This window comes from Halichoerus grypus, chromosome 12 (genome assembly GCF_964656455.1).
Source record: "Halichoerus grypus chromosome 12, mHalGry1.hap1.1, whole genome shotgun sequence".
Classification (NCBI taxonomy): domain Eukaryota; kingdom Metazoa; phylum Chordata; class Mammalia; order Carnivora; family Phocidae; genus Halichoerus; species Halichoerus grypus.
The window spans coordinates 78,703,831-78,730,721 of NC_135723.1; the positions used below are offsets into that span (position 1 = coordinate 78,703,831).

The 26,891-nt window shown below is 37.7% G+C and overlaps 1 protein-coding gene across 17 annotated transcripts in view; it reads right to left on the bottom strand.

Moving 5' to 3' along the window:
- Positions 1–26,891, bottom strand: part of CADPS2 (calcium dependent secretion activator 2) — a 518,420-nt gene that overhangs the window by 135,324 nt on the left and 356,205 nt on the right. For 10 of the 17 annotated variants that reach the window (XM_078059511.1, XM_078059513.1, XM_078059521.1 and 7 more), the window contains 4 exons: positions 20,954–21,062; positions 19,711–19,920; positions 10,601–10,737; positions 8,157–8,344 (listed from right to left, as the gene is read on the bottom strand). In XM_078059511.1, coding sequence (XP_077915637.1) covers positions 8,157–8,344; positions 10,601–10,737; positions 19,711–19,920; positions 20,954–21,062 — 644 coding nt within the window. The remainder of the gene's footprint in view (positions 1–8,156; positions 8,345–10,600; positions 10,738–19,710; positions 19,921–20,953; positions 21,063–26,891) is intronic. The other 7 variants (XM_078059524.1, XM_078059520.1, XM_078059523.1 and 4 more) reach the window with 1 other exon arrangement.

The window sequence follows — 26,891 nt, forward strand, 5'->3', positions numbered from 1 at the left end:
GGATTGACATAAACAAATGGTTGATTAAATAGAGGAGAATGGACAATTTTCCTTGCAGAAGAATTCCAAATGAAGTATGTAACTGGTCCTCCCTCTGGGAAGTGCCATTTAATTCCACTTGAGTGTGAGTTGGACCTAGTGACTTCCTTTCAAAAAATATAGAGAAAGCAAAGTACTATCTTTAGAGTGGAGAAACCTGGCATACATTACCTTACCCACGTGATCATGGCTAACATGACCAGTGATGTTCTATGGGTATCATGTACTCCCTGACAGGCTGAGAGAAGAGAGTATTTCATCTCTTCAAAAACCCATCACCTCTAACCATGAAAATGTCACACAAACCCAAGTTGAGGGATGTTTGACAAGATACTCGACCAGAACTCCTCAAAACTGTCAAGGTTGTGAAAAACAAGACAAGACTGAGGAACGGCCACAGATCAGAGGAGCCATGACAATTGAATGCAGCATGAATGGCATCCTGAGTTGGACCTTGGGACAGAAAAAAAGGACATCAATAAAAAAAAAAATGGACTGGGATCAATAAAAAAAAAAAAATGGACTGGGAAATCCAGATAAGAACCGGTAGTTAGTTAATGGTAACGTGCCAATGCTGGTTTCTTAAGTTTTGACAAATGTACCATGCTAATATAGGATGGTAACATTAGAGGGAACAAATACAGAAATTCCCTGTAATATCCTCCCAATTTTTTTGCAAATCTAAAATTATTCTAAAAAGTTGATTTTTAAAAAAATTAATGAAAAGGAGAAGGAGCAGTCTAGTTCAACAAAGCCGAAAGTTACATTATTGAAAAGACTAATAAAGTTTACGAACTTCTGGCATGATGAACTGAGGGGAAAAAAAAGAGAAGGTAAAAATAAACAATATTAGAATGTGCAAAAAGCAGGTAGAGCAAAAAGTACAAAGAGAACAAGGTGAACCTAATATCAACGCATTTGAAAACTTAGATAAAATGCACTATTTCTTGAAAAGCCATAACCTGACAAAACTCACACAGATAAACAGAAAGCTTATATAGTACTTTAACTACAAAATAAACTAATGCAGTAGGTAAAAATCTTTCCACATATAAGTCTCAAAGCCCAGATAGTTTTAAAGATGAGTTATTGATAAATATTAAAAAAAAAAAAAGTCATTTGACACTTACCCAGAGCAAGCTGGAAAGCTCCCCAAACTCATCTTATATGGCTATGATAACCTGGATACCACATCTTGACAGGAGCAGTATGAGAAAGGAAAATAATAGGCTAATTCTGTGCATCAACATAGATCTAGGAGCACCTGGGTGGCTCAGATGGTTAAGCGTCTGCCTTCGGCTGGGGTCATGATCCCAGGGTCCTGGGATCGAGCCCCACGTCTGGCTCCCGGCTCGGCTGGGAGCCTGCTTCTCCCTCTCCCTCTGCCTCTTCCCTGCTCATGCTCTCTCTCTCTCTCTCTCTCTGTATCTCTCTGTCTCAAATGAATAAATAAAATCTTTAAAAAATAAAAATAAGGGGCAGCTTGGTGGCTCAGTCGTTAAGCGTCTGCCTTCGGCTCAGGTCATGATCCGGGGTCCTGGGATCGAGTCCCGCATCGGGCTCCCTGCTCAGCGGGAAGCCTGCTTCTCCCTCTCCCACTCCCCCTGCTAGTGTTCCCTCTCTCGCTGTGTCTCTCTCTGTCAAATAAATAAAATCTTAAAAAATAAAAATAAAAAAATAAAAAATAAAGATAAAAAAAAACCCCATAGATCTAAAAACCCTAAACTAACTGGTAATAGTAAGTGGTATAGATGTGCATAGACAGCTTTTTATGTAACAGCATTACATACTACATTCTTAAAAAACTTTAGCACATTAGAAAATTACATGGAAATCCAACTGAAGACCCCAAACTTTTCCACACCTAATTCTAGACACTAAGAAGGCTCCAAAGGTCCCATGCTTAAGAAAAGCTACACTAGTGGGGTAGATCTTGAAGCTGTTGTTAACCTGATTTGAATTCTAACACATACTGAAAAAACCCTTTGTCTTCTCTCTTCCTTAACGATTTATGGCTCTTTTATGCATTATTTCAGAAAAATCTTTAGCTTTATGCTGTGAATGAATGGTGTGGAGGGAAAACAGAGGCAACTGACCTTAATAACTATTCCTCAAGTTGCAGTCTAGTGACTTACTTACCTTGGATGACTGTGTTCCTGACTCCTGCTTTCGGCCACATCTTTGCCACTGTCCCATTAGGCCCACAGTGTTTTCCAGCAACATGAGGGATGCAGCATTGATATAATTATTCATAATGAACAGATGAGAAACTGAGGCTCAGACAGGACCAACTGCTCAAAATGAAATGGGAGAGCCAGGACAGGAAGGCGGATGTTCTGACTCCTAGCTCAGTGCTATTTGCAACATACTAAGTCTCTTCACCTACCACTCACTTTTTGTTTTTGTCTGTCTTGTTTTGAAAGGCATAATTACTTTGCTCTAGTACTGAACTCCAAGCTCGGTGGGGACAGATGTTACTGCTGGGCAAGCCTGACTGAGGTAGATTTGAGGTTGTTCTATAGTTTCTGATAGAATCCACAAAGAAGCCTCAGAGTATATTGAAGAGGTACTCATTGATCACTGTCCCTTCCACCTTTGCACCCGTAGCATGAAACCTGTTCACCTGGCCACATTACATGAAGACAAACCTTGCTTACAGCATTTGATCTGGTTGCCCACCTGTCCCAGAAGCGAGTCTCCAGATTCGCAACTGATAGGACATTTACACTTGTTTTCTCTACGTCATATATCAAAGACTAGAATGAAGAAGTAAGCGGTAAAGGAAAAAAAAAGTCGTAAGGAAAATCCTTGATAAGCCTATTTGATGCAATTATCCATGATTTTCCTCAAAAAGCATCATGGTCTCTAAAATTAGAGACAGGAAGTTGAGGCACAATTTCTGAAGTGATAAATAAGAGGAAATGTTATCATCTATGAAGACAGAGACATCGTCATATAATAACGTGACCGATCCCACGGAGGCCACCTACTACTCTGTGACATAATCTGGAGTCCAGAGAAAGTAGGGATTACTTTGTATATGCACTCCAGTCATGTCACCGTCCAGCTTGAAAGCTGGTGCAGCCAAGCTGGCCCTTGTCGGGTGCGGAGCAGGCCGCAGACGGCCCTACTAAACTGCCCCAGAGCCCGCGAAGACATTGGACATACACCTTACGGTAAACGGACACAAAAAAGCCATTCTGTGTTGCTGCTTCAGTTTCCCCACCCTCAGCCTGACGAGCAAAACCGAGATGTATAACCACACATATCAACCTAGAACTTTGCCCTGTAATGCATTGTCTCCAAAAGTCTCTTTTCTCCTTGCTGTGGGTCCTCAGCGGCGCGATCGCCAAGTGTGAGGCTGTCCTCCTGCAGGAATGTGTCTGTTTCTGTCCTTGACTCACTTTTTTCTTTCTTCCTTTCCTTTTCTCTCTCCTCCTCAGTCTTAGCACCAGCCAGACCTTTTCTGTTTAACTCTATTCTTTTATTCTGAAACGCTCCGAGTGCTATTCACGGGAGATGTGGTGGCAGAGAGCACCTAGAGAGCTCAAAGCTGTGTAATAGGATGTGCTCCTGGAAACATTTCCGATCCAGACAGCACTGTTGTCCTTCACTTCAGTCGATAACAAAAGGCGATCCTTTTTCCTTTTGAATTTTTGACAGAGGTAGCTCAGGTAATGAGCAAAACGGTGCTCTGAATGTGTGTCTTGACAGACATAAAAATGATCATAAAGACAGACTATGGCAAGCACCGTAGAAAAGTCCGACTTGACACGGACAGTATTTTCAACAAAAGTCTGTATAAATATCAGATACTGCAGACCTGGATAAGAGGAGCTTATGTTCATAAGGCGAGGTTGCTAAAACCCGAACATTCTATTAGCAAAAACACTGAAGAGTCTAATTACATATGCGCTGCGATATTTGCACTTAGCATGAGGTATTGCAGCTCTACCTACTTTTCCCGGTTTTCTCCTCTCACAATTTCCATCCCCGTGGCTGACTGGCAAAGGCAAGCATGATAGAATAACAACTAATCAATACTGATAGAGTATAATTACCATATTTCCCCTTTTACACATGACACCTTAGAGTTTCAGAAAGGTTAAGTGATTTGCCCAACCTGGGTCACTTTGCAGATTTTAGAGTCAGACTCAAGTAGGGATCTTTTGCCTCTTTTTTTATGCTTTCATTGTGAGAGCATGACATTTCTGCATGACATCTGTTAGACTCTAAAGATTACAGGAAACATCATACCCCTTCAGTTTATCTTAGATAACTTCTACCTTAAACTGAGGTTCAAATTTCCCTAAAACCGGCATTTCTCCTTTTTCTTAAGCTCCATGTCACCCAAATGTTGAATCCCAGACCGACTCCAATTTGTTTTGTACCACCCAGAGATACATGAAAATGTACACATTTTAACCTGGAAAATTGATTTAATGTGTAATATTAGGTATAATGCACGCATGAACATATAAACACACCTTAAATTACACTTTACAGTGTACCATTATAAAGAAAACAATAGTTTTACAGAATAAAAGTAACTATGGCAACCTATAGATTCAAATCAGGCTGCCTCGAGGCAGCAGCTCCCAGGTGCCTCAGTAACTTTCCATTAAAATGTGTCTCAAACAAACCCGTTTTGGGGGAGGCATCAGCTGAATTTCCTACTTAATGTTCTCAATTTGATTATCCCTTTCAGTGTTAATGACTACAATAATCTGATCATACACAGTTCTTTGGGTATGTCTGTTTCACTGCAATCTTTTTATCCTCTTGCATTTCCGAGCCCTGCCTAACATTGGGAGACCTCTCTTTTGATATCCACTGGTTGGGAGGAAGACAGACAGAACCAGGAGCTAAGAAACCGGTTTAGTAAAAAAGTCGCTCATGTTGGCTCTCCGTTAGCCATCCCAACTGTCCCCTGTTCTCGCCGCTCCCTTACTGCCCCCGCCCCGCCCCCTGCCCACCCAGCAAAGTTTGTGGAGTGCAGACGGTTTACTTTGGGGTAATGGGAGACAGGACTATCATCTGCAACTTTCCCCTAATTCCCAAGTAAGGCTGAGTTCCATAATGAGGTAAAACCCTGAACAGATGCTGAGACTAGGATTGGTTTTATTTTACTGTGGGATAAGAACTGGCAACAACGACGACTTCAATTCAAAAATATTTATTGTGGGGGTGCCTGGGTGGCTCAGTCGTTAAAAGCGTCTGCCTTCGGCTCAGGTCATGGTCCCAGGGTCCTGGGATCGAGCCTGCATCGGGCTCCCTGCTCCGTGGGAAGCCTGCTCCTCCCTCTCCCACTCCCCCTGCTTGTGTTCCCTCTCTCGCTGTGTCTCTCTCTGTCAAATAAATAAATAAAATCTTAAAAGAAATATTTATCGTGTGCCCACAACATGCAAGGCAATGTGGCACATCCTCCTACAGAGCATAACAGGTGAAGAGAACCAGTTTTTGCCTTCAAACTATGACCTTGTGGGATAGAAGAAGGGCAGTGTGTGTGGATTTAGCATGTAGGTTTGCATGATAAAGTTTATAAGGAAACTACAGATAAAAGGTGTTTGGTGTTTGTGTTAACAGAAGTCTTCTTCAAGGACTTTTATGATATCGGACTATCACAAACTTGGAAAAAGAGAAACATTACGTGGAGAATAAACAAGTTGCCTGGGGTAAAGATTATGTGGGGAGGGATACTTGGAGAGAAGTCTGGGTAGATGGGAAAAGAATGATGTTGAGAAAAGCCTAATACTATAGCTTGGAACTTATCTTTAATTTCATAATCAAACAAGAATCTGAAGTTTTCCAAAAGGAGTATAATAAAAGTTAATCTGTAATTTTGAAGGTGATTGCTAGACTGTTGTAGGGAGAAAAAGAAGTAGTAGAGAGATGTATAAAAATAAATAAGCAAGAAGAAAAAGAAGGCTTGAGTTAGGATAGTGCAATGGAAATGGTAAAGACCAACTTGAGGGGTCCTACAAAGGCAGAGCATTGGCACGGGCAACAGACTGGGTCTAGGAGGTAAAAGAAAAAGATGAATGAAAATGAATAGGCCATGAATGGAAGTGATATTCACATAACTAACGCAGTCATTCATTCATTAACCAAATGTTTACGGAATACCTATTTTGTGCCAGGAGTGTTACTTTTTGCCAGGCACCCTGTTAGGAGCTAAAAGAGGTACAGGAGCTGGTTTAGTGAGATGATGGACTTAATTTCTTTTTTAAACATTTATTTATTTTAGAGAGGGGTGGAGGGGCAGGGGGAGAGGAGAAAGAAAATCCCAAGCAGACCCTGCACTGAGCCCGATGTGGGGCTCGATCTCCACAACCCTGAGAGCATGACCTGAGACCAAATCAAGAGTTGGATGCTTAACCAACTGAGCCACCCGGGCACCCCAAGATGATGGACTTCATTTTATACACAGAGAGTTGAAAGTGCCAGAACATTCAAGCTGTCAATTGTCGATAGAGACCTATAGCTTAGGAGAGTAATTGGTTTGGAATTCTGTATAAAGACAGGTCACTGAAGCTGTGGAAAGGGGCAAGATCACTGAAGTACAATTTTTCTGTGAAGTAGAAAAATTCTCAGAACAGAGCAAGTTCAAGAACAGATGTGAGAAAAGAACTATACTGCACTTGGGAGTCTGGAGGAAAAAAAAGTTATTAGCAAAGAGATGGTCAAAAATAAATAAGAAGGGAGCTGAGATAAGATAGTGCTGCATCAGGGCAAATAAGCAGTGTCTCAAGCAGCACAAGCCCTTAGAAAGTCCAGAGCATCAGCTTTTCAATGGGAGTAAGCAGGGCGAAGCTGGAGAAAAGGCTACTGGATTAGGTCCTTACCCAGTCTATCTCAAGAAGCCTTGTTGGCAAGCGAGGAGCTAGAAGCCCAATGAGAGGAATGGAGATGGAAATTTGGTTGGGAAGATAAAAGAGAACAATGGAAAGGTAGCTTGACAGCTTAACGATACTTAAGACAACGTGAGCTACCAGTTAACTTTTTTTTGACTATTCATGTGCCAGGCACTGTTCGAAGTGCTTGATATACATTAATGCATTTGATCCCTATGATGATTCATGAATTCTGAAAGAGATACTCTGTTATATCTTTCCCACAGATAGGGAAGTTCAGACAAGACTAGATTATGAAGCTTGCCCTACCTCACACTATTAATTCGTATTACTTTGAACCCAGGCAGTCTGACTTCAGAGTCCCTTGACCACTCTGTTGTGAGGCTAGTAAAAGCTTACACAGGCTTGTGGGAAGAAAGGAAGTACAGAGAGAGAGAATGAGAAGGAATAATGGTTGAAACAAGCTAAAAGGGGGATGGGAGAAAGGGTATCTCCTTTGTGGGAGGAACCCCAGAAAAGGTTCCCTGGGAACAGGATTAAGAGAAGAGAGGGACTGAGACACAGAGAGATTTTAAGCTTAGAGGCACATGATGGTGGGGGCCTGCATTAGGTGACTTTTTAACCTTTTGGCTCAAAACACTAAAAGGGGACACTTGTTCCTAAAGTATAGATTAGGGGGGCTCCTTGCTTAGTGGGGAGCCTACTTCTCCCTTTGCCTGCCGCTCCCCCTGCTTGTGCTCTCCCTGACAAATAAATAAATAAAATTAAAAATAAAATAAAATGAAGTATAGATTAGGGAAGGGGCTAAGAGAAGACTCCACATAAACCTCCTTATTTATCTTGCTTTATCAGTGAAAGCTTATTCCACAGTGGAAAAGCAAGAAGCATCAGGTATACACAAACCCATCAGCAAGCCTTACCCAGACATACATATGCATAACAACAGAAATACAGAGGACACTTAAGCTGTGCAGCCCCTAGTACTAGGTGGTACATAAGAACTAAAAGGCAACTTCTAACCTCATAGATATTCTCTTCCTTTCTCTTTCAAGTGGCTTTAACGGCAAAAAGAAACCTAAAGTGCAGCCAACCTAAATCAACAGCATATTGATGTACATTTTTCCTTTGTGAGTTTTCTCCCCGCCTCTTGCAAGAAGTGTTTGCTATTTAAAATCAGTTACTAGGTGATAGTGGCAAAGCACATTTTTCTCTCTTCCTAAGTCAACCCTACACATTTCACTGTGTGTTTGCAAGTAAAAATACCTGTTGCCGTGCACATGAGAGGCGCAGAATGCAAAGCTGTAATGGAGCAGGGTTGGGTCAATGACAGCACCATTTTCTGAATGTTCCATCAGTTCTGTAAGGTAGCAGAGATGTCTGTGACAGCCTCTCACACCATAACGGGCACAGTACTCATCTAACACAAAGACTTGGCCAGGGCTAAACCAACCCTGCAAAAGAAAAAAAAATTTTCCTTTCTGTACTAGGATTTGCTTTTCTTCAGGCACTCTTTGACATTATAAGAAGAAGCTGAATCCAAGTGTCTTTTGACATTTTTTTTTTATTAGTGGTATGTTTCATGTTATTTTCATAAAGCTAATGTCACCAATTTTGGACCTGATCTGGGACACTTGTAATCGAATACTATTCTCTCTTCATTGCCATGGCAAGACACGGGCTACCTGCTTTTCTCCACTGTCATTCAAAATCGGCCAAATTTATTCACAGTATCTAAATCATCAGTCACAGAGAATAACATTCTGAAAAACTTCAAACCCTGTATGAATCAATTATAAAGAGAATGGTTAAAGCAGATACTATAATTGAAATTGCCTAGTTGCCAAAAACATTTTATAAAGTGAACTAAGAAAATTCCAGTTAAGTCTAGTGGTAGTAAACGTATACTATTTGGTAATTTGCATATTTGGGACATTGTTCTCATTCTCTTTGTCCCTCTAGGACCAATAATAACAAGGGCTAATGGCTTACAATAGTTTCTGGTTCTCTTAAAATGAGATGTGAAGGGTGCGTGTGTGTTCGTGGATGCTTGTGAGCCAGCTGAACCAGCAGGTAGCCTGCTTGGCTAACACCGGAGGTCAGGGTTAAGCAGAGTTGCTTTATAAAACGTTTCGATGGATAATATAGACTAAAAATAAACAGTTTTAAAAGGGGGCAGGATAACTGTGCAAGAGAAGGAAAAGATGGGTGAGAAATGCAAAAAGGTAAGACAGCAATAAGACAAAGCAGAGGGGAGAAAAAAGAGCAAATACTGTGGTGATGGCGCAGGTGCTCAACTAGACAGACAACATGTCTGTGTAGTATTAGAACCGCCATGCCTGTGCGTTACTCCGATCTCCAGCTTAGACACATAGGCTACAGTTCAGTGACCTTTAGTGAACTGCTCAGGACACTGAAAATCAATTGTTGAGTCATGGTTTACATCCAGGGCCATCCTGCCTCCAAACAGTCTCCTCACACCATGCTTACTACCCTCTAGATACAGTTGAAGACACACTGTAGTGTTCTCCTCAGACTCCTCATCACGTGGGATCATCCACATAACCCAAACAACTTCTAATCATTCAGTAACTCCCTCCGCTGAGTGGAATCCACCAGGTAAGTCCCTTATTGGTGTCCACTCCAGGTGTGTTTCCCCCTGGAAAGATAGCATAGGGTTTTGTGATGCTCTTACTCTTCATGTAAAGTTTGGGCTGGATGGGGTTTAAGCCATAGTTACATGTTGAATAAGCAGTACTTAATAAAAAGTCTATAAATGATTTATCAGGAAAAAAAATAAAAAATTTATCAGGGCAGTAAGTTGTCATCACAACAATAAGTGGTTTCAGTTCTTCCTGTCTATTCAAACATCTCCAATGAGCTTGGAGCACATCCTGTTGGAAATCTTAAACACAAGGTAGCTTTACTGTAGGTAGCTACCACATTCAGGAGCCAAGAGACTGTGGTGATAGAAACAGGGATAGTCTGGCTGGATACATTTCTGAGGAACTGCCACTGACAATATAAATCCTTGGAAGGGCACATATGGATGCCTAGGCTGCAGTTTAATGCCCACATTCTGAGGAAGTCAAGCATTCCTTCAAAATGTAAACTATACTTTATATTCCAAATTTTGGCTGGTTTCAACACAGAGTAGCAGTTTACTCAATTCAATCCCATTTATTTATTTTTTTTAAGGAATTCAAATTATCTTTGGAGGGCTAAATGAAACCAAAGATTTTCAATGTTACATGTGGCCCTGTCGTATTTCTCGCACTGTTTCTTTCCCCCATCACTTGGGTTGTCCTTCTAGGAACAAAAGAGAAAAATGAAAGACAGCAACATTGGGTGAGCAGAATTTAAACCTTAAAATGTCTATACAGGTGTTAGTAAATCCTGTCCCAGAGGTTGTTTTATCTTCATTAAAGCCTTTATTTTCATTCAGCCTTCTCCAGAGGGACTGATAAACCACAATTCAGGGTCTGTTTGAGTCTATTCTCCTGTCTATTGAGTGGCCCAGCAGTGGTCTTCAAGTGTATAATTTTCAAATTGGGAAGCAATCGATTGGAATCCTTCATCCTTAACTCCCAACTACAGTTATTAAAGGAGTCAGGAATAAAATGCCGCTTCATAACAAGTGTTTCTCACTTAAAAAAAAAAAATCTTTCATTCTAACCTATAGGAGACTGGAGAGACAGACTTGTACTTACTAAGCAAGAATAGGAATCATTCAGTCTGTGATCCAAAGTCTGCCTCTGCAGTATTCTAAAAAGGAAGGCGTGGTCAAGCTTGCAAGGATTGGCAGAAATAAACTCATCCATACCATGTTTCTGAAAACGGTCTGCATCTGTAAATTCAAAAAAGCATGTATAATACATTTATTTTTCTGGCTTAATAATGGGCAAATACAGTTTTTGAACACAAAATGCATGCCTCATGGTAATAGACTATTTTGTATTACAAAAAATACGATGCCAAGAATTCAGCATAGTAACATAGATTGTAATTTTTTGGAGCCTAATGAATAATGACCTGGAAAAATCTGCAAATCATTTGAAATGAGGAAATTTCTATTTTCACTCTAAGCTACTTTTAATATTCATCAGAGAACTAATCTTATTTTCCAATTTTAAGAAAGGTAGATGCGTTTTAAGTATGTATTTACAGAAGGAACCGACTGGAAAAGAACCCAGATCTATTCATAAAAAACAGCAACGATGGCTAGAAGCTTGCTTTCCAAATGGCAAACTAGGGCAGAAATGAACACACAGGCTTCCGCTGGACCATTTCCAGTCTTTTTTTTTTTTTTTTTTTTTGAGTCTTATTTAATGGGACCAACCTTAATGTAGAAATGGCAATGAATGCTCTCAAGCTTCAAGTTTAGGAGACATGAAAAAGGGAGCATCATGTTTGTGCAAATATGCAGACAAAGCATAACGTCCCAAATGGCACTTCAATCAAAGGTCCAAATTTACTGTTCTTTACAGACTGCATCTTTCAACGCCTGTAGACCCTGCGGGTTTATCAAAAGGCAAGCTTTTATGATTGCTTTCATTAATGGTATGTTTTGTCAAAGTCTTCAATGTGAGTTATTTACTAAGTATATAGAGAAAAAGCCACACACCACCCAAAAGGAGTGCTGGGGTGTTACTACATTAGCTCTGTTAGAAATGTAGCGCACATCGGGCAAGCAATCAGTTATCGGGATAAAAGTGGACTCTCCTGACAATGGTAGAGCTGAGGCTCCATTGTTCCTTAAAATTCATAGACAGATCTCATTCTGGTAATTACAAGAAGTAGAGTCCTAAATGTAAGCTGAATGTAGTTTTTAAAACCTATATGGCACAATCCTAAAATTGCAAAGGAAAGGAGACAAAAGTTTATTGATTAAACGCAATTATAGAGTCAGGCTCATAATAAAACTCAGTATTGATCTGTGGACATGATGCTAACATAATCAGTCACATTTAGATATTTAGCCCAGATCATATTGATCCTATGTCAAGTTCAACTTTCAGCCATACTTGTGGATGGAAGAACTATGTAATTCAAGCTGAAGGGTCTTCAGAATCACATTAAAAAAAAAAAAAAAAAGATCTCACATCAGTGACAGATATCAAAAGGTGAATGTAGCAAGTAAGCATCAATGGGAGTTCATTGACGATGGAAGGTATGAGGTTATGATCCAAGGAGAAACTGGCATATGTATTCCTTTACATTTACTAATTACTTAACTGAATGATTAAATGCATTACATGTGGTAAATTAGTATTAATTGGATGAACACTAAATGTTATTAAACTGCTTTTCCTGAACTGAGAAATAAGACAATTCAACTTCTCTCGTATTTTATTCTTATGTCTGATGGTCTTTCAAAGGAAAGTCTTTCAAAGTTACATATATGATAATGTGAAATAATATGAGTAGACAGAATACTGAAAAATGCAAGGCACATATATTATAAAACCGTTATTTTGTATTTTAAAGAATCTTAAAATCTTCATTTATCCATTTATTTGAGTAAAAAAACTTTTAGTGTCACCTTTATGTAATTCCTAGTTTTATAAAACAACTGCTGAATTTTATTATTTCTTTCACCAGAGAAGGTCATAACAAGAAGTTAAAAATAACACCAATTAATGACTTATCTATTGAGAACAGGATATATAAGAAATTCCACAGAAAATCCATCATTCTTTTATTCTACAAAATACATACATTACATATTTAAATACATACAGTATGTTCTACATAATCCTCTTTTTACTTCTGCCTTTTATAAAGGTTTATAGGAGCAAAATTTTTATTTTAAAGCAATGGGTATATAGTCTTTAAATAATATCTACAAGTTCTTGAAAAAAATGAGCCTATGTTTCATTTCTATAATTAAATCATATTTTCAAAAATGAATATACTTTATGAAGCATTTTCCTCAAGAAATGTAATTCTAAACTATATATTTCCTAATGTGTCAAGCCCTTTGGAATCACACACATGAATGAAAAATTACTTTGCCAATGATTACCTTTAGTGATAAAAATATTCCTAATAGCAATTTAAATCACAAAAACGGACCCTATATTGACAGTGATAAAACTTGTAGGCGAACAATATTCTATAAAAAAAAAAAAAAAACAACCTACAATCTCTCTGGCGCTATGATTCTATGAAAGCGTAATGTATTCTTAGGGATTATCCCATCTTCAAAACACAGGCTGTAAAGACCAAGAATCTCTATTTCTTTCTTTTTATGTCTGATAAGCACAATTTAAAATATTTTATGCAATCTGAAGAGAAACCAGAGTGAAGGGGGGGAAATCAGAGGGGGAGATGAACCATGAGAGACTATGGACTCTGAGAAACAAACTGAGGGTTCCAGAGGGGAGGGGGGTGTGGGGGGATGGGTTGGCCTGGTGATTGGTATTAAAGAGGGCACATTCTGCATGGAGCACTGGGTGTTATACGCAAACAATGAATCATGGAACACTACATCAAAAACTAATGATGTAATGTATGGTGATTAACATAACATAATAAAAAATAAATATTTTATGCAAATATACTTCACCATGCACCACTGATTCATTAGTTTCCATGAATTTATGAAGAAATAAATTTTGAAAAAGCAACAGTTTTGATCTCCCTGTGTGAGAAATCTTTCACTTTAAAATCCTCTCATGAACTAAAGTAAAATAAGAAAACATCTATTGTTAAAATTTACCTAGTTTTTTATTTCTGTAAAATGATATTTTCATATAGTTTTCTCTTGGCATAACATATCAACATCTACTCTTAGAAAACACAGAGATATCATCTGGATCAAATGAACTGTGCTTTCAATCAATTACATAACCAAATGCAAGGCTTGGAGACTTGCTTTAAAACTGGGTTATGCTCGATTATCTTCAATTAATGTTTATTAAAACACAAAATTATGGTGACTAGTTTTAAATGAAAAATTATTCATGGCACTAATCAAATGTTCACTGATAATGACAAATTTCAGTTCAGTTTGTCTTCCGAAACGATATAAGAAAATTATCAAAAGAAACCAACAAGATATGAGCTTGAACAATGCACAGCAAAACTGTCATAAATTGTCATGATTAACCTATGGACTAACTACAGATGTGGGACATGGTAATTGAGGATACTGGTGGGGAGTTTCTATGGTAACAATTGGATATATGCTCCAGCATCTTTAGGTGGTACTGTCACCAGGTGTGGAAGAAGTGGATGGAATAAAACCCAAATTGAGAAAGATTGTTATTTGCTATAGATTTATGGAATTATAGAAGCTTATTCAAATGGAACCTGAAAATTTAAATTTTTCATTAGGGTAATAGCTGTTGGAAGTCAAGGGAAAAGAATAAGTAGGCTGATGGTACCAATTTAAACAGTTAACACTGACTTGAAAATAGCTAGCCTACAAAACAACGTGAGGACTATTAGTAACCTGGTAGGCCCCCCTGTGGTGTGCGCGAGGGGGCTCTTTGGTGGGCACTGACCACGGCCAACCCCTATGTGCTCCAGAATCCACGACCAGGACAGGCATCTAAGTCAGAGTTCCAAATGTGAGATGGGGAAAAATTTAACTGAAATGTTTCTTCTTCCTTCGCAACTAATTCTAAGGATGCTGCATTTCTTTTCTTTTCTTTTTTTTCCTGCTGCTCCTGGTGTTGAGAGAAATTAGGGATATAAAACAGTGGAGGAAAAGGAAGTGGGGGAGAGGCAAATGGGGTACTGCAGGAGAAGAGTGGCCGTTCATTAGCATTCTGAGACCACTCAGGTGTCCAGGCCTGGGACTCAAGTACCAAAAGGACGATGAAGAAGGCGCTGCTACCTAAGAGCTTATCTGCTCCTCTGCAAAATCCTGAACTGAACTAAGCAGCATGTGAATCTTTTGAAATACAATAACTTGGTTTAAAATTGTCCTATGTTTAAGAGCTTGCCCGTAGCTGCATTTACCGATACCACATCTGATTATACTTTCCTTGTCGCTCAAACTCTGAGCTTGAAAATTCACAAGAAGGTAAACATGGCACAGAGAAGGACCTCATGTATTTTTATAGCACCCATGTGGCCATTAATAGGAAGTTTTATGTTACAAAATTCTATGTAGATTATCTTGGTTGATATTTTTTGTTTTATATACACATTTTATGCTGAACACCAAAGAGAAACGTCAATACCTATATGAATTAGGAGTTTGTTCACACCTCTATTATTGACCCAAATAATTTCTTAGCTTGTTTTTGTTAAATTGACTAAAAACGGATGTATGAATTTACACATCTTGCTTTCTGGGGCAAATAACAACTAGTATTTTTGCATGACAGTTTTAATCAACACATACAGACCTAGAATCATAAGCAAAGCAAACCAGTATTCAACATTTACGTGAAATAATATATTCAATGTTAAAGTAAAACATACCTATGAAGTGTGAAGTTATCTTACTAGATCAAGAAAATAAGCTCATAAAATTAAATGTAAGTTTATATTCCAATTTAAGAATTTTTTTTTTAAAAATTTGATTTAAAAAGAAGGTAACTTTTCTGGTTCATTTTTGACATTTCTTTATTATTGGAAGTCAATTAGTACTGTGTTGTATTGTATTATGTTACATACATATTGCATTGCATTATATACAGAAGAGAGAAAAATGAAAAACAGGTGCTTTGCATAGTGAAGGATAGTTTAACCAAAGAATGTCTGTCAGTCTGGCAAAAGGCAATGCACTGTCTGAAGCAGAAAATCTGGATAGCAAGCAGACCCCCGACCCTACCCATTCAGTTTACCCTATTTTCTTAGAATTTCTAAATATCCTGAAAATCAAAGAAACAGGGAAGTCAAATAGATTCACGTACCAGAAAAATCTGTAAATACATACCATCATTTATATCCTAAAACAGGTAAGGTTGCCTTCAAATAAGGTAGACTTTGGAAATTTATTATTTTGTTCTATCTCAACATTTAGTCAGTGTGTTTAGTTTTTAAGTTATAACAGATACTTCAAAGATAATTCAGAAAACAGAGGAAATGAATCAGTAACTAAACCCTTTAAACTCATCCATTGTGAATAGTTTATGTATAAATTCTACTTATATTTATAAAATTTTTTAGCAGTTATAATATCACATACATAATTTAGTATTTTTCCACTTAACATTACTATTTCTTTTCCATGCTATTATAACACCTTCACAGCCATTACCTTTATTCCCACATGAATGGTAGGTATTAGGTTGTTTCCACTTTACTCTTGTGGCAAAAATAAACTTTTTTTCATAAATGGTAAAGTTAACCTAAATATTCTGGGTTTGTCTAGAAAGTAGGAGACTGACACTGTAAACAAGATCATGATATTCCTTTAAAAATCACATTATTATAAAGATTTTAATACAATGAAGCAAAAAAAAAAAAATCATGAAAATACTTACCCTTACCAGCTATAGGTCAGCAAAGGAATGAAAAAGCATATTTAAATGGATTAGGAGCATACTGACTTCTATAACTAGTCATTTTAATTTCATATCATTTTCTGACTTTCTACTAATGACTCTAAAAGTTGTTCTTCCTAGAGGTGATCAAAAAAGAAGAAAAGGAAATGCCAGGGAAATCGCAGAAGGGAAGAAAATACTAAGGGCTAACTACTCTCTGGAGAAGTCCAATGGATGGCTTCTCTGCGAGAGGTCAAGATCAGTATTCTCATTCAATGAGGTACAAACACATTTTTCTTCCTTCCTCCCCTCCCCCCACCTTTTTAAAGAAAGATGAAACAGCAGGGTCTTCTGTGATAGAAAACTTTACTAAACATCTGGAATACAGGAAAGCTGTTGTTAACATAACCAAAACAGTTTGGCTTTTTACAACAAGTTTGGATTTTTTGGAACAAGTGAATCAAGGGGCTAGAAAACTCCATCCCACTTAGCCTAATCAACACTGCTTTGACAATAGGCTGATATCTGATCGTAGAAAGGTTTTGTGAGAAAGAGAGTACATGGTTATTTGAATCAACTGATTACTAGATCTTATATTCATTAATTCTATATTGCCTAGTCATGGCCTTAGTGTTCTAGGCCAGGGGTTGGGTATTTCTTGCACTTAGGATGTGAAAAAAAATACTGAAACACAAGTGAATGAGGAGACCTTTTCACAAAAATAATGTTCAAGTCACTGTAACTCAGTGGTTCTCAAATGAGGGTGTTTCTAGCCCATCTTTAACTCTGCCCTGCCCAACATTTGGCAATGTCTGAAGATATTTTTGGTTATCAGGTGGGAGGGGGTATGGTTTGCTACTGGAATCTAGTGAGTGGAAGCCAAGGATGAAGCTAAGCATCCTATAATTCACAGGACAGCCCTCCTGGCAACCCTTGAAACAAAGCATTATCTGGCCCAAAATGTTAGTGCCGAGGTTGAGAAATCTTACTCTAACTTGCAAAAAACAATCATTCTGTTTCTTGTCAGGATGCAGTCATGGAGAACAGATTTACCTCCTACCTGAAACAACTAAAAATTCAGAAAAAAATACATTAAAGAAATAGTTCTCAAAACATTGGACATCAGACAACCCAGGAGAGTGATTCCTGAGAAACAGGAAACAAATGTGGTGAGCTGAGGATCAAGTTAAGACCCGGAGAAACTTTCAAAGCTGAGGCACAGGGAACAAGAACCCACAAAGCACTAGTGTGCTCCCCAAGTTGAGAAGACGGACCTGACAATTCAGGAAGGTCAAAATGGCTAGAGTCTGCCTGCAAGAATACGATTTCCTCCCCCCTCCTCTTTCCATATTCAGTTGAATACTGACTGCTTCACACATGTGAGGAGACCACCTCTGGCCAGAGAAGAAATCATCCTAAAGGATGAGAGGGGGCAGTGCCCCAAACTCACACAGAGCCTGCAATAGTACTTGTTCTCAACAGTCAGTAGGAAACCTCAAAATTCATGGGTCATCATTTAGAGTCTTTAAGAAGAATCGTGGTCCAGAAATGGGGAAAATTAATCCAAGACTAGACACTATTTAGTTCCACCTAACAAAACTTAAGAGTAAAACCTGAAAAGATTGAACTGTTTCCAAGTGACTTAACTGTGTCTTAGAATAAAACTCAAGGACATTTTCACGAAGAAAACTACATCAAGGCACATTATAAACTAACTGCTCAACACCAGTGTTAAAGAGAAAATCTTTAAAGCAGCTAGAGGGAAAAAAGACACTTTGTACATAGAAACAGGCAAAAATGAACACATTTCTCATTATAAAACAAGGTGTTAGAGTATGAGGCAAAATCTTTAAAGTACTGAAAGAAATTTTCTTTTCAAAATGAAGGTAAATTACTTTTTCATATGTAAGAAAGCTAAAAGAATCACCACCAGACTTGCACTTAAGTCACAAGAAGTCTTTCAAGAAATATATTTTTTTTAAAGATTTGACAGAGAGAGAGAGAGAGATAGCGAGCAAGAGAGTGAGCACAAGTGGGAAGCAGCAGGCAGAGGGAGAGGGACTAGCAGGGAGCCCGATACGGGGCTCAATCCCAGGACCCTGGGATCATGACCTGAGCCGAAGGCAGACGCTTAACCAACTGAGCCACCCAGGCGCCCCAAGAAGTAAAAGATTTCTACAAGACAACGGAGAACACTGGAACTGATAACTACTTGGGTAAGTATATAACAAATATTTTCTCATATTATTTAAATTTCCCTAAAAGGTAATTGACTGTTAAGGCAATAATTATAATAGCAAGGTATTGTGGGATTTATAGTATGTGAAGAAGTAAAATGTAGGACAAGAATAGTCTAGAGGCTAGAAGGGGAGAAATGGAAGTATACTATTTTAAGCTGCATATACTATTGATGAAGTGCTATGAAGATGGACTGTGGTAAGTTTAAAGAGGTATACTTCTAACCCTGAAACACAAAGGTAGCTGGACTTGAGCTCATATTCCATCTTTAATTTTTGGCTTAACGTGCCATGAAGATGCCCAGACGTGATAGTGAAAAGAGAGTAGTTATTTGATACAAGAAAAATACAAGACCAAAATAATGCATGTCAAGATGTTACTCCCCTGGAGAAGAACCTTAATAGTAGAACCTTTTAACTGAAAAGTCAAAAATTGAATTTAAAGTCATAGAAAAACTGACATTATAGATGAGACCAAAGAAGCTTTGCAAAGGAGTGTAACAAGTTAGAGTATTTGGTTTAATGATTATTAAAGCTGTGTTTGAAAATATTTCTATAACTAGTACATCATTTGTTATTAATCACTTATAGATTCAAATGAAAAATAAATTTTTTTAAATGATTTAAATTAGCATACAAAGGATGACATGAATACTAAGGTATTTAGATAAAGTTGGCTTGATGACTTGCTCTTTTTTATCAATCTACAACAGAAAATAGCCCTATTATCCTTCTGGACTATTAAGAACAACCCTAGGAAGTGATGGTTCATCATTTTGGTGTTCTGGAGTCCTATCAATGCTTATTTGATTTTGTAATACTTTTCCCATTTTTATAGAACATGTAAGGTAAAACAGTAAGTTTAAATAAATTTTATTGGAGAAGTTTTAGAGTTTTCTTATAGGTTCTGGAGATTCCCAGATATACCCTAATGCTTGGCAAATTCAGAACTGAAAACCCACGCAACATTTATTCCAGATCTGTGTGAAAAAATTAGAGAGTTGATTCTATGGCTACTAATACAAATGATTTTTATTCAATTAGGAATTCATTAATGATGTAAACTATGATACTGAACAAATGTGTCTCAATTTTATATCTTATTAAGGTTATTAATTGATAATCCAATTATTTTTCAACAAAACTTACAAAGCTGAGCATCTGCATGGAGAGTCCCACCTTTAGGATTCAGTTTCTGGGTTTGAATCGCAGGAATGGGTTTATATGACTGACCTGTGGCCCTATACATGGCCTGAACCCATAATATTCTATCCTGTTCATCATCACTGGCAAATATCACAGTGTCTCCTTCTTTAACTGCATTAAAGAACATCTGACCACCCTGAAGGCCTGTGGAGGAAGAAAGACGTCATTAAAAACTTACATAATTGGCAGATTTCAAGCTCATGCACTAAACAGTCACATGGAAGAGAATCAGTTTGACATTAGTAGCTCAATGCTGTTAACAGGAGAAAGGTTTAAACTTCCATATAACTTTAAAAATTAAAAACAGCTTAAGGAAATGAACAGTTCATGACACAGTAACATTCTGCAAGCCATAAAAACCTACTCCATAGAAATATATAGCACAGTCTGCAAACTCAGGCCAGAGAAGAAAGTCTTATCTTTTGGCACATTTCTCATTCTACATGCAGGAGAAATATATGGTGATTTTAGCAGAAAAGAAACACAGGTAGGGCAAAAACGATACTTGTATCTGTATGGTATTTTATCCTTCGCAAAATTCTTTGACAAAGAAGCTATTTTGCATTTTTCTGTGACCAATTAGTGAATGGGATCACAGATTCCTACTTTTAATCTCTCCATATTAAATTCTTAATCTCTGTATTAAATCTACGTATTTCTTAGTACTGATTTATTAATTTCATTAACCTCCACATATTAATTCATTCCCTCACCAATGTTAGATACCAAGCATCTAGTACATACGTAGTATTAATATGGAAGTAGGGAGAGAATTTAAGAATGTGATATGGGAAAGAAAACTGGTAGAATATACAAAAATTCATTTGCTGCTTCCTTCCCTATTTCTGTCTCTTTTACCTTTTGGCTTTCCAGTAAGAAGTTCATATAAGCATTGCTGATATTTCTCATATAATTTTTCTATTACAGTAACTTTCACATATTGTATCGTTGTCTTAAAGATAACAGAAATGAGGAGTTATGGCTAAAGCTAAGTAGCCCTCAGAAAGATATACTTTGAATCTCATGAAGTCTTGTCTAGGTAATCTTGTCTAGGTACATAAATGAAATATGCCCCCTATTCATTCAATGGAGTTTGAAACCTAGAACAGAGACAGGATATTTATGAGAATTTCATCAATACATCAATGGCAGAGAAAGCGATACAATTTAGAATTACCTGGGTGGGGGTCTGTGTAATCCACAGTGTATCCTTCAAGTTGCATTAGTTCTTGTGGTTCAGACTTTTTTTCTCTATAACTGCACATAGCAAATGTGTATTGGCTAACCTGTACAAGAAAAGGTTTGCAGATTGCTTGCATTAAATTTCTTTTATTTTTTATCAGAAGACTCTTTGCCAAATTTTAAAGATAACATGCTTTGCTCATAAATTATTAAATGTCAGCATTTTTCAAAACCTAGCTCAGGGATTAAAGCACCTTTCATCTGTCAGCTTGCAGGTAGGCCTTCCATGCCTATGATCCAGCATTTCCCAAACCAACAATCTGCTGGCCAAGATTCTATGAGATATTAATAGAAGCACCATAAAAAAGCATTCACAAAAAAAATAAGTTTGAGAATTACTGGGTTAACTAAAGATAAACAGGCTTCTTCTACTGCATGCTTTCTTATGACCTTTAACAGGCTAACATACTTTGTGAATCTCTAAGGGTAAGACAACAGGAGCATTCTCAAACTTATATGATCATGGAATTACATATTATTTTATTTTTTTTAGAGAGAGAGAGAGGGAGAGTGTGCGCTTGTGTGGGAGAGGGCAAGGTAGTGGGGGCAGAGGGACAGAGAGAATCTTATGTAGGCTCCAGGCTCAGTGCAGAGCCCACGTGGGGCTGGATCTCACGACTCCGAGATCCTGACGTGAGCCGAAATTAAGAGTCCAACACTAACCAACTGAGCCACCCAGGAGCCCCATGGAACTACATTTTAAAGCATGCTTATTTTAACCTTTAACTAAAGCAAAAGAAAAAAAGATTTTAATAAATGTTGAGAATTTACTGTAACCAAACCCACAGGAAGGTCCAGGGTAAGTGAGTTTTAGGCAGCCAGTGACTTAACACTGCCAAGATCCGCTGTCTCTCCATTCTACTTCTCTTTTGAAACTGGCTTCATTTTCTTGTGGGGCAGTCTGGTTGACCTAGAACCACAGTTGCAAACAGCTCTCAGTCACCTCCCTGACTGTCCCACCCTGAGTCATGAGGCCGTATTTGCACCAACCACTGTGGCTAAGGGGTAAAAGTAACATTAGCCCAATTTGGGTCAAGAGCTTACATCTGTGGCCAAGAATGTCACATGCTACAACAGGTGGGCTCTGAGAAGTTCCCCCAAAATAGAGACAGGAGGTGCTGTTCCCAGCAGGAGATAAGAATGTTTGGTAGATTAATACCTAAATTGCAAAATATCTTACAACACAGGATCCATGGAAAAGTTTCGGGTAATGTGAATTATGCCCCCTTTCCACTTTTAAATACAGATGAAACTAAGGAAACATAAAAAGAGCTTTTAATAGACAAAGATTAAAGAGGACTCAAAAGCGAGCTAATTATGAAAGAAAAAATTACATGGACTACGTTAAAATTAAGAAATTCTCCTCATTAAAGGATACCATGAAGAAAGTAAAAAGGCAAAGCCACAAACTAAGAGAAGATGTATGCAAAATATATATTCGACAAAGAACTAGTATCTATCGATATGGAGGGACAGATAAGAGCAGCAACTGAGGTTACTGAGAGAAGAGGCGATTCTGCTTTAGGATTGCACCATCAACTCCTGCCTGAGTCTCCAGCCCGCTGGAAACTTATATTCTGTAAGCCTTCCTATGTATTACGCAATCCCTTTGAGCCAGCAAATCTCCTTCTAAGAACTTATTCCAAATAAACAAATGGACAAGTACTCAAAGATGCATGTGTAGTGTGTTCACCACAGTATTGAATATAAGCAAAAACTGGAAAAACCAACAGTGGTTTGGTTAAATACATTACGGCATGACCACACAGTAGAATGCTATTCAGCCATCAAAATACATGACAGATTTTTTTTTTCCCAGACATGGAACTATTTCTAAGATAACATCATAACATAAAAAGTAGGTGAAAAACAAAAATGTAGAGTGTGTTCTTTTGGGTAAACACTATATATACATATGAGTAAGATACAGACTAAAATATCTATAGTAATTATTAGAAGGTGCAATTGTGGGTGATTTTATTTAGAGTTTTTAAAAAAATATGAATTATGTTTAAAAAAATTTTAAGTAATCTCTACATTGAATATGGGGCTCAAGCTCACAACTCCTGACATCAAGAGTCGCATGCTCTACCAACTGAGCCAGCCAGGTGCCCCTGAATTATATTTTAATGAAGAAAAAAAGAGTACAGCTATTTATTTTGAAAACAAAAACAAAAACAAAAACAAAACGTAAAACCTTTGGGAATCGTTGAGGCAAATAACCTGAAAACACCTGTGGTTCTTGTACTCTGAAGTTCTCCTTTTCTTGCCCTCATAGACTGTCGATGAATTTACTTTTTCACCTGCCTATGCTCAAGGCTTACAGATGAAACCTGGTGGTGGCTCCTACAGGGATCTGTTACTAAAGGCGGCTTCAGTTTCCTTGTGTAAAAAGGTATGATTGTGGGGGATTTGGAGAGATTGGGAGAGGTGTGGTGGTGGGTGGTGAATGATGACATTATACTTCCATTATTCGTTCTAAAAAGAAGCTCATTCTCTTACTTAAGGGCAATAACTTAGTCTCAAGTTCCACTATTCTTCCATAAAGTGATTTAATGTAGTGTTATCTTAAAAACATAAAATATTTCAAGCATGAACAGAAGTACAATAATATACTAACATGTCTATTTTTTAAAGATTTGAGAGAGCGAGTGAGAGAGAGCGAGAGAGCGCATGTGTGCAGAGGAGGGGCAGAGGGAGAGAGAAACTTAAGCAAACTCCACACAGAGTGCGGAGCCTGACACAGGGCTCGATCTCATGACTCTGAGATCATGACCTGAGCTGAAACCAAGAGTTGCTTTTAACCAATTGAACCACCCAGGTGCCCCTGAATCAAAACTTTTTTTTTTTTTAAGATTTTATTTATTTATTTGAGAGAGAGAGAGAGAGAGAGAGAGAGAGAGAGAGAAACAGCATGAGAGGGGAGAGGGTCAGAGGGAGAAGCAGGCGCCCCCCTGAGCCAGGAGCCCGATGTGGGACTCGATCCCAGGACCCTGGAATCATGACCTGAGTTGAAGGCAGAAGCCACCCAGGTGTCCCTGAATCATAACTTCTTGTATATATATACTTTAGAATTTTTTGTTTAGTTTTATCTACTCAAACACATTTTCTTTTCTCTCTCCACAGAGGTAATTACCATGCTGAACTTTGTGCTTATTATTTCCATGCATGTTTTAAAAGTTTTATTACATATAATATTTTAGGTTCCTAGACCCAATTCCAACCTGTTGGGTATGTAGGCAGGGTGGCTTCCACACCAATAACAAACAATGCTCTGGACACCAGCTGGGTGTCCCACAATACACTCAATTCTAACTCTATACCAAGAGAGCACACAGAATTAGAATTCCATAGGTTAAGGGTTCAGTCCTACAAGGCTGCCTCAACCTAACCCCCTCTTCAGATGCCAGTCATAACCTCAGGCTGTATAATCTATAGATTGGAGGTTCCTATCTACCCTTTCCTTGTACTTCAGATGCTAGTCCAAATTATTACCTGTACTTCTGATGGGCTACAGATTAGGAACTCCCACAACCTCCTCCCTAAATCAACTGTTCACCAGCCTGGAAACTCTCCCAATCCCCTTCTTTTAGGTTTTTATAGAGGCTTCATTACAGTGGCATGACTGATTAAATCACTGGCCATTAGCAATTTATTCGGCGTCCAGCCCCTCTCCCCTCCCCTAGGTCTGGGAGGATGAGGGGTAGGTGAGAGTGAAAGTTCCAACTCTCTAATCACACTGTTGGTCCTCTAGGCAAGCAGCTGCCCATCCTTAGGTGGGTTCTACAAGTCACCAGTAACATAACAAAAGATACCTTTAGCACTCTTTAGGAAAGTACAAGGGTTCTGTGTTAGAATGGGGATGAAGACCAAATATATATTTATTATAAATCACAATTACCATGTAAATAAATTGATAAGGTATTTCTTCACACACTTTAAAACTTTGTATGAATGAATCAGACACATTTCTTCTGCAACTTCCCCTCCCCAAAGTTCAACATATTTAACCATCTTGATACATATACTTCGAACTGAATTATCACACCTTACCCAATGTTCTAGTGATGGCCTTCAGTTTCTTACACTTGTTGCCATTAAAAATAATGCCCAACGGTCATTCTTGCACACATGTGTGAGAGCTATTTGAAGGGCTACACCAGGGAGCAGAACTGCTAGGTTGTAGGGCGTGTGTATCTTCATCCTCACTAGATATTTCAAAACTACTTTCCAATTCATACATACACCAGTGGTACATGAGAGCTCCTGATACTACCCATCTTTGCCGAACTTGGTATTTTGAGTCTTTTTATATTTTACCAATTTTGATGAATGGGAAGTGGTATCTCACTAGTACCTGAATTTACAATTTTCATTACTAATAGAGCTGAGCATTTCCTCATGTTTTTTTACACTTGGGATTTCTTTTTCTGTGGGTTTCTTTATTAAACAAGTTTGCTCATTTTCTAATGTATCAGTCATTCAAATCCTTTTTCCACAATCAGTTTTGCTAAAAGTTTATTTCCTTTTTTGAGTGTTTGCAAAGAATATCTTTGCATTTTGTTACTTTTTGTTTTCTATTCCTTAATTTCTGTGAGCTTTATTATTTCTCCCTTCTTTTGGGGGGTAATTAACTTTATTCTTTCATGAATATTTTAATTCATCTACTTAGCTTATCCATTTTCAGTTGTTATTCATTTATAATTCAACAAACCTAAATGCATGTATATTTCGGTTTATTCTAAATTTACCTTCGCTTCATCTCACAAGTTATATATAGCATTTTCATTAGTTCAGTTCTAACTATTTCTCATATTCATTTGTTCTTTTCTACACGAGTTATTTACAAGTGTGCTTTTAAATTTGGATCTGCAGTTACACTTTTATTACTGAGTTTTAAAGTAATTCCACTGTGACCAGAATGATTCAGAATTTTGGTCTTTTTTGAGACCTGCTCTATTGCCTAGGGCACAGCCAATTGTTAAAAGAATGCTTAAAAAGAATGCATCTTTTACAATTATTGTTCACTGATTATATCCATTATATCAAATTTACTTATTGTGTAGAAAAATACACTACACGGTTTTCTAATATTTCTTCCGATGTGTCAGTTATTGAGAGGTATGTTAAAATTTCCTGCCAATGCTATCTACCTGTGACTTCTTCACACAATTCCCTCGAATGTTGCTTTATATTTTTTGAAGACACATAATCTTACACATATATACCTTATACTAAAATATGTTATCTGATAACAGTCAATATTTATAGCAGCCCTTGTCTTTACCCATTTTTTGGCCACTACTGTTTCTTGAATCACACTCCCTCATTGAGTTCAATTTCCTTCTTTAGTAAAACCTTTTTGAGTCAGTGTTTATTTTAAAATAAGTCTTTAATTCTCCCTTATGAATGACTGTTTAGGTGGTTATATAGTATTCTAGGCTAGTAATCCTTCAGCACTTTGAAGATATTATTCCATTGCCAGAAAGCTTATATATCCATGTTGAAAAGTTTGATAAAGTCCAATTGTGGTCTCTTTGTAGTTAATTTGCTTTTTCTCTCTGGTTTCTCTTAAATGTTCTCTTTATCTGTTAGCCTGTGTTTTAATTTTTAAGTAAAAAAAATTAAGTAAACTCTACCCCCAATGTGCGGCTCAAACTTACAACCCTGAGATCAAGAATCACATGCTCTACCGACTAGGGCAATGAGGCACCCCTGTTATCCTGTAGTTTTACTGTGAAATTTTGGGGAGTTTTAATGTTTACCCTGATTGATAATTGTAGTATTTCTTGTATCTGAGAATTCATGACTTTTATCAGTTTTAGAATCTTGTTCATTATCTTTCCAAATGTTGACTCTACCTCATTTTCCCT